Source organism: Pinus tabuliformis, chromosome 1_1 (assembly GCF_031772625.1).
Source record: "Pinus tabuliformis cultivar Carrire ecotype Pingquan chromosome 1_1, CPIR1, whole genome shotgun sequence".
Lineage (NCBI taxonomy): Eukaryota > Viridiplantae > Streptophyta > Pinopsida > Pinales > Pinaceae > Pinus > Pinus tabuliformis.
This window is the reverse complement of record NC_142297.1, coordinates 130,290,802-130,300,013: the sequence shown is the minus strand read 5'-3', so window position 1 is coordinate 130,300,013 and position 9,212 is coordinate 130,290,802. Positions and strand designations below refer to the sequence as shown.

The following is a 9,212-nucleotide window of genomic DNA, read 5'->3' as shown; positions in this document are numbered from 1 at the left end:
ATGTTTTGAATTTTGGTAATTTGCCATCTATTCCACGACAAAACCAAAAACTTCAATTTCCAAAAATTTGTCATCGTAATGGAAGAGCGATCTGAATTAGCTTTCAATAAAGTAGATTTCTCTAATATTCTCACACATCTTTAGTGTTATTATTTAGCTGTTGGGAAGGAAGTAAGATCAATTGCATAAACTTATTTTTTGGTTTTAATTGAGTATTCTCTCTATTGACCGTTTCTTTTATCAACATTAATATTAATATTAATTTATTTTATACGAATGAAATGGTTGATAATATATTTTACACGGTTAAAAAGGATTACATTATAATTTTGGATAGTAATAATATAATCTTTATAAAATAGTGATCAAATTTTATAATATAATCTTTATTAAAGAGTGATAATAATTTTTATATTAAAAATTATTATTATTTTATATCAATTTTTATAACCATAAATTTTGTAAATTATATCTAATTTATCTGTAATGGTTGAAAAGCATAACAATAATGTCATTCCTTTTGCAAATTATAACTAATTTACCTGTAATGGTTGAAAAGCATAACAATAATGCCATCCTTTTTAATGGCATTTAAGCTTTATAAATGAGGACTGAAATTCATGGGATTACACTTTTTTTTTTTTTTTTTTTTTGAGTGTTTTTACTTTTTTTTCTTATTTCTTCTACCAACTTGTGGATCATCACAATTCTCCTTATCACTATGTACAAATAATGTTAAGTTTTTGTTCATTTTCCTTATCAACATGTATAAATAGTGTTAAGTTTTTGCTTATTTAAGTTAAAGATCAATTCTTTGTCATTTTTGGGTAGTGTATGATTATTCTAATGTTGAGACCATTTATTTAAGATCTAAGACTTTGGTGGTTTAAATGAAAAGAAGATTAGTACTCAAGCTTTATTTTCTTATTTTTGTAACAATTGTTTCTTATTAGTGGATTTAAAATCTTTCCCCTTTATTATTAGCTATGACAATCCTATTTAGACTTTTTTGCTTCAATCATGAACAAACCTCTATGTTTGGGCCTTCATCCTCTCATCTTTGTAAAGGTCTCTTTCTGTAACTTCTTCAGTGGTGCTAGGCGGATTCACTTAGAAGATCTTGCTTCTTTGGTAGCATATGCATCCTATTTGAATGATTGACACCTTTTACTAGAGAAGGGTTCTACCTTTTGTCTATTTAACCCTTTCTTCTATCATGTAGAAAATGAAAGGAATGGTCATTAAAGGATCAATATTTGTAAAAGTAGAGAAAAATGGATATTCTTTTGCAGCTCATGTCCTTTTTGAAGGTTTGTCACTTTTTGTTACAAATGTTTTCTACCGTTTTTCTATTTGACACTTTGTTCTCTGCTCTAGATTATATTTTTTCCTTTTCTTTTGTTTTCTACAAGAATTCCCTTTTTTTATCTATTTCAACCAATATTGATCCTTTGATTACCATTCTTGAGTGTTCACATTCTTCCCCTAACTTGTTTTTTCTTCAATGGTAGAGATGCAAAAGTTTTTGCTTCTAAGACTATGAAGAGATTCACATTCATCTTCTAGCTAATGAACCCAATTATGTTTTTAAATGAAACATATGATTTTGATATCAAAGGTTTATCTACAAATATGATGGTTTTGGGGAGAATCATGTCAAAATTTCGCCTGCAAGAGACATTGATCTAACAAGCTATAATCAAAATACATCTACACCTATTTCATGTTTTTGAGGAGTAAACAAAAAAATATATGGATGACTTTTGGTGGGTGTGTGTGCATTGATGCTATCTCACCACAATCTTCTTGTCACAATGCATTTAGAAACTTTTAAAGAAAATAAATTTATTCATCATGAATTGAGGTAACACATGGTTAAAGAAGAATAAAGGGGGTAGGATAGGTGGTAAAGAGGGAAAACACAGTGATAGGAGAAAATGACCAAAATTTAATATTTGGCATCTTTATTTCTAAATATCAATTGAGGCATAGTAATTCCACTTCCCACCACTTAGATACGTGTCCTTATTGGAGTACAACATTTCTTTAATCTTTCCACTTTTTGTTAATCCTGCACTTAACAAATGACATAGTAAATTTTTAATAATATTTTGTGAATTTTTAATTTAATCATGGTTTAAACATATAGTTTAGATATGCAAAAAATTTAATGGTGATATCCATTGTTGTAGAGGTGACTATGAGAATATATTGGCATCATTAGTTTCAAACCATCTTATTAAAATTTATAATTACAAAACAAATTAAAGTACCCATTAAAAGAGACCAATAAAAATAACTACATTAAAAATGATATATTTTTATTATATTTTTATTGTTACCATCAGTAAAAAAAACAAGAAATAAAATTTACTTTATAAATTTATGTAATCTCTCTATCTTCCTTCCCAACAACTCAATAATTACACTAAAAACTAAATAATAATACTAAAAACTAAATAATAATACTTACTAAGGATGTATGAGAATATTAAATAAATTTATTTAATTTGCATGTAAAGTGGATCGATTTTCTGTTGTGTTGTAGAATAGATGGCAAATAACCAAAATTCAAAAGATGGCAAAGAGCTCAAATTTAATCCAATGTCACCTCTATGTGAGGTAGAAGACCCCATAAATATACACAGTTCATAGTTTTGTATGCTAACTTGTTATGAAGTTTTTCATTGTTTCAAAAATAGTGGAAAAATCGAAGATTTACAATCTCTTTCACTTCTTTTCCATTCGTAGAATTGTCTAGTTGCTAGACATGTTTGAACTTGCCAAATTTGGTGGGTCCAGCCCCTACGACCTTATGCTAAGTGTTAACTATGATGGTTGATAGTATGTGCATTGATTGGTTTGATTTATTATATGGTGGTTGGTTCACTTTAATGTGGTGTACTATTGGCGTGTGGAGATGAGGACATGTGTCCAGGTTTCAAGCTCTATTCCTTCCGCTCTTTCTGTGCCTCGAAACATTACCTGTTCATTTCATTTAGTGTTATTTGCTTTGGCTGTGGCGTGCTGCTTTGAGAACATTAAATACCCAATATATGGCTGGTTAGCTCCAGCCGTGTTGCTATGCTGCTGGTGAGGTTCCTAGATCTGTTGTGCGAGGGTTTACTATGTCATTTGCCTTCGTTTTCATTTTGGCTATGCCTAGTCTGCTGTAAGACGTGGGTCTCTGCTTGTGAGCAATGCCTCGCTCATTCTGTGCCAATGGACAATGGCAGGAGATGAATTTTAATTAGTGAAAAGTTAATTAAGTTAAAATATGTTTTAATTTAATTTTATTTATTTATAATGTTTTAATTAATAATTTTTGTTAGTGTTTTAGAATATTTCTAATGTAAATTTTATTTTATTATAATTATAATAATATATATCTGGCAACATGATCTGATTTTTTTCAATTTATTTTTGTTTATTTAATTTATTTTTAGATTTAAAAAATATATAAATATTATATATAATCTTATAAATATTTTATTTTTAATTTTATTTTTTTATCTATAAACTAAATATACATTAAAATTAATTAAATTATAGGTTTACAAAATATTTTAAAATTTAATAGAAAACAAATTAATTCTAATTTTATTTTTATCTATAAATTAAATATACATTAAAATTAATTAAATTATAAATTTACAAAATATTTTTAGAAAAGAAATTAATTCTATGACCTCAGTCTTCAATGTGAAATTTTAAAGTTTATAATTAAAATGAATATTTTTTTATTAATTTTTTCATATAATTCTAAATTAATTTTAAATTTTATAATTAAAATAAATAATTTTTTATTAATATTTTTCATATAAATCTAAATTTATTTTATTAACAAATAATTTGTTGTTTCTCTTTTTTATCATCATTCTCATGAAGTAATATTTATATGCAGGTTCTTTATGAAAATAGTGGAGATGAACGAGATGTTCTGCCTCATGTAGTGCCTCATGTAGTGTATGTTGCTCGAGAAAAACACCCCAAAGTTGATCACCATTCCAAAGCTGGTGCAATGAATGTTATGGTAATTCTATTTCTAACAAATTTGTGATGACCATTCAACAACAGTGACCACATTATTTTCTGTGAAATAAATAAGGAAAAAATTAATATAAATCTAGTCCAATATTATTGAATTCAATGAAATGAATTTATACCTATAATGGCATTGATATGTCTTTCAGGCAAGAGTTTCTGGAGTGATGACAAACTCACCTTTCATACTCAATCTTGACTGCGATATGTTTGTGAACAACTCCAAGGCCATTCAACACGCGCTGTGTTTTTTTCTCGACTGTAAGTCTGAAAGAGACTGCGGCTTTGTACAGTTTCCACAGTTATTCTATAGAAGCATCAAGGATGATCCCTTCGGAAACCAGATGAAATTATTTCTGAGCGTAAGTATTAGTTCATCCATAGTTTTATGTTTCTGTTTATAGCATAGTTACCAAGTTCGAATTCGGATTCGAATTCGAATTCGATTCGATACGATAAAAATTCGAATGAAAAAAATTTAATTCTCAAAAAATTCGATAATAGACATCATAAAAACATTTTTTTTTCTTAATTTTTTCTCAATTTATTTTGAATTATGAATATTTTTTTCTTAATTTTAAATAATATAACAATGTTAGAAATAAAATTACTATTCATCTTTTCTCTCCAAAACATCAATCTTTCCATAAATAAAAACTAATTTAGTTACTTCACACATTTCGTTTCCATGATTGAAAAAACAGAAATTTTCTAATAATAATTTTACCTTCTATTTTGTTCTGCCTTTTTAACTTTTTATTTTCCTTCTTTATATATGCCATCTAAACTCTTTATTTGGATTCATAGAATCTTGTAACAATGAAAAAATAAACTACTTTCACTTATTTTCTGTTATTGAAAAAACTGATTTTTTCTAATTTCACTGATATTTTCAATTTTTACTTTCTTTTTCTGTTGGTCATTTTTCTTCTTTCCCTATATTCCATCCCGCTTTTATATCTCTCTTTTCAAAGTAATGGCCTCCTCCCATCTCACTCTGCTTCCCTCATTCGGTCCGTAAGTGTTGGGAGGAAAACATTGCGACTGAAACCCTCTCAATTGGTAATGCTTTCGGGTTTGAATTTGTATTATTTACATAGATTTATTTATTTATGGTTATACTCCTCGTACAGAATTACAGAGATTATGACCATTTTTCTATCCAAATATACAAGTAATAGTTAGATTGACTTTGAAATGGGTGACTGTTTACTAACCCTAACTCCTTGTCATTTTCAGATTTTCCATATATGGTAAGAAGACATCCTGCGCAGAGAATTAACAAACTGCATTAACCCGCGATTAACCTTTAATGCAACGAATCGGATTGAATTTCTGCGAACTGTTCGGCGGACGAACCGAATCGGCGAATTTCCGTACTGTTTGCCCGAATTCGGGCGAACTTGGTAACTATGGTTTATAGGCCATTAAATGATACTATGTAAGGTGGGTATAAATAATATGCCTGATTAATTCATATATATATAAACAAACTATAATTTTTATAGATATAAAAACTATCTTGTATTATCTCCTTAAACTTTTCTCGAAAAAACTGTCTTGCAAAAATATTTGTGTCTAACAGGTTTTGCCTCTCTCCTCTCTCCACATGTGATGAATCTGAACTTAAATCCTCTCTCCACATGTGATGAATCTGAACTTAAATGAACCCAGGCTTCTAGCGATCCTACTATCATAAGATTTTATCTCTGATCAAGATGGTATTCTAAAGATGGGTATTCTATACACAGACACTAGCCAGAGGGATGAATGGACTCCAAGGTGCAGTCTACTGTGGAACAGGCTGCTTCCATCGAAGAAAAGCGTTATATGGAGTACCACCAGCTGCAGACCAGTATAAGAACAAAGATGTAAGAAAAATTCATAACCATGCAAAAGGTAAAGATTCCTAAACTGGTTAGCCTATGTCAGTTGCATCAGTGAGTCTTCTGTTTCAATTACTATCTAACCGAGGCATTTTGTGTACTAATTTCAGAAGAACGAAGTCTTTAATGGACCTCTTTCTGCTCCAATCAGTCTTGAAATTGAAATGAAAGCTTATCCCCTTGTATTGATTACAATACAACGTTACTGGCTGATAATATTTATTCATTTGGCTTTTGGACAGTGTTTCATTATTTGAAAGCATCTTCCTGGTCTTTGGAGGCTCTTTCAAGTATATTTGGACCATCTTCTGCCCTTGCAGCATCTGCTCAAACAGTTATGAGAGACACCCAATACAGCATCTGTTCTTTTCCTTCCTTGGCGATAGATGAGGCTTTGAATGTTTCTAGCTGCTACTATGAAACCAACACTGCCTGGGGCAAAGAGGTAGGCTGTACAACTTGCTTGATTTAATTGTTAAGAATACATAGATGCAAAAGTCACACAAAAATGTGGCTACCCCAAGTTGTAAAACAAATCTCACTGTTATAACTTTACACCCTATATTCCATATACTTAATGTACCATCCAAATTCACTACATATAAGAGTTTTAAGATCACCCTAGTCCCAGTCCCAGCATCAGCTCTGGCTATAGAATGTAGATGACAGTTACAAGGGTTTGGTGTCTACTAATATAATGACGAATTGGTTCTGTAGTGAGTAAGCTTGACAGATTGATGTCTACATAAAATGTGAATTGGTTATGTGGTGAGTATGCTTGATTGTCTATACTTTCCACATGCTGTCTACATAAAAGGTGAATAGTATGCTTGACTGTGTAGCCTGGCCTCCTTTTATGTGGAAAGTATCAGATGGGTTCTCTACATAGCCATATTAATGTCTACATAATGGTGAATTAGTTTTTTTTGGTAGTTCACGGACACCCACTGTTAGCCTTTCCTCTTTCCATGTAGAAGGTATTGTTTGTGCATTGTGTATTTCTGTTAATAAAAGAACAGTCAGATATGGGATTTTTCAATAGCTTCTATGACTATAAACTCTCCTCTTTCTCAGGTTTCATGTTTTATTCTCTAACTGCATACCTTACGCAAATATTGAATACAAAATTTGCACCAGAAAAATCAGATCTCTGTACTTTCCTTTGCAGGTGGGCTGGATGTACGGATCTACGGTAGAGGATGTCATGACTGGGTTCAAAGTCCATTGTCTGGGTTGGCATTCTGTATTCTGCATACCTGAGCAGCCAGCCTTCCTGGGAACTACACCAGCAAATGGTTCAGACACTCTTGTTCAATTGAGGAGATGGGCTACTGGGCTGCTTGAAATATTCTTAAGAAAATTATGCCCCTTTCTGGGTATTGACAGAAACATCATGGTATGCCAGAGGATGGCTTATGCTTATTTCACTCTGTGGGGATTCCTCTCAGTGGCAACGTTCCTTTATGCAATATTGCCAGCTTTATGTCTGTTAAGTGGCAAATCATTCTTGCCCGGGGTAAGATCAGTGAATTCAACTAACAAGCATGTATGCAAGATATGATTTCTATCATGTTGTCAATTTACTTGATCCTGAAGTTCATGAATTCTTTATATTACAGATTTCGGAGCCTGCTTTTGCAATTGCAGTTGCACTGTTCGTTTCAATCTATGGCTTTACGCTGTTCGAATTTCTTCGCATCGGCGGTTCTATTAGAGAATGGTGGAATAACCAAAGGATGTGGCTGATCCAGTTCTTATCTCCATTTTTATTGGCCACGTTCGACGTTTTGATGAAGTTACTAAGGGTTTCTGAAACAGTTTTCGTGGTGACCCCCAAGGGAACTGGTGACGTGGATGATGCTTGTGAGAGTGACTTCACATTTGATTCATCTTCATTATTCATTATACCAACCACAGTGTTATTTATAAACTTGGCAGCCATTGTTTCTGGATCTGTAATTTTTGTGTCAGGCAGATATCATATATATAGAGACAAGCTATTTGCAGAGTACTTTTGCAGTGTATGGGTGGTGATAAATCTGTGGTCATTTGTCAAGGGATTGGTGAGAAAAGGGAAGCGTGGCATTCCTTGGAGCGTAGTTATGAAATCAGGTGCATTGGCTCTGATTTTGTGCGGTAGTACTTGGAGACAGAATTAACATTATTTGACATGTATTCTGATTATTTGAAAGCGCTATAAACCTGAAGAATGGACAAATTAAGCATTAAACAAATTCTGTTGGAGATAGTCACCAAGAAATCGATTACATATACTTGGTTATTGGCCAAATTGAAGCATGTCTATCAACTGGATAATTCCATGCATGGAAAAGAAGTGAAAGAGATTGTAAACCTTCCATTTTTCCGCTACTTTTTGGAGCAATGAAAAACTTCAGAACAAGCTAGTATATAAAACTATGAGGTAGTATATAAAACTATGAACCGTGGACATTTACAGGGGTCTTCCATGTCACATAGGTGACACGATTAAATTTGGGTTCTCTGCCATGTTTGGATTTTTGTTCTTTCCCATGTATTAAAAAACAATTCAAATTTTTATCGTTTTAATTTAAGAGCGATTCACATTACCTCCTAATCAACTAGATTTATAGATTTACGTAAGAGTCTCACAAATCTTTATTGCTGTGCTTTACTTAATGGGAAGGAAGTCAGAGAGATTGCATAATTTTTTTAGTTTCAAGAAATTGTCCGTTTCTTTCACCAACATTAATATTAACCATATATATAGTTGTTAATTTAATTTATTTTTGCTATGCTTTACTTAATGGGAACGAAGTCAGAGAGACTACATAAATTTTTTTAGTTTCAAGTGATTATCCGTTTCTTTCACCAACATTAATATTAACCCTATATAGTGGTTAATTTAATTTATTTAATTTTATATTAAATTTAAAAGCGATCAATTTTGCAAACTAAGAGTCATTTATTTGCAATAAACTGGAAAACATAAAAATAATTTGCTATCCAGTTTAGGGAAAACTATCCAGCACAGGCTTCTCTCCTTTGAGTACCCCATAACAATAATTTGCTGGAATATTATCAAATACCGGCTTCTATGTTTTTCACAAATAAGGACTACCATTTAAGGGACCATTTTCATAGATAAGGCCAACCATACCATTGAAGGGAGTACACTCATTAATAAGCATTTTTAATTGTCTATAGTATTTCTTTTGATAACCTGTAGCTCCTCACAATTATAGTCATCACCATGAAGAAGCAATATTAAGTTTTTGTTCCTTCAATTTAAAGATCATTCCA

General features: G+C 31.4%; 1 protein-coding gene across 1 annotated transcript; it reads left to right on the top strand.

Annotated features, from left to right (window-relative positions):
- The first annotated feature begins 5,703 nt into the window (after positions 1-5,703).
- LOC149211982 (cellulose synthase-like protein H2) lies at positions 5,704-8,351 on the top strand. The gene is made up of 4 exons (XM_089391639.1): positions 5,704-5,943; positions 6,173-6,375; positions 7,099-7,446; positions 7,550-8,351. Exons 1-4 carry the CDS (start codon positions 5,811-5,813, stop codon positions 8,087-8,089), a joined length of 1,224 nt encoding a protein of 407 aa, XP_089247765.1. The 5' UTR covers positions 5,704-5,810; the 3' UTR covers positions 8,090-8,351.
- Positions 8,352-9,212: the final 861 nt, after the last annotated feature.

Coding starts and splice junctions, on each gene's coding strand:
- LOC149211982 (XM_089391639.1), top strand. CDS start 5,811: ATGAATGGACTCCAAGGTGCAGTCTACTGTGGAACAGGCTGCTTCCAT. Junction 6,376..7,098: donor ACACTGCCTGGGGCAAAGAG/GTAGGCTGTACA, acceptor TTTCCTTTGCAG/GTGGGCTGGATGTACGGATC. Junction 7,447..7,549: donor GCAAATCATTCTTGCCCGGG/GTAAGATCAGTG, acceptor TTTATATTACAG/ATTTCGGAGCCTGCTTTTGC.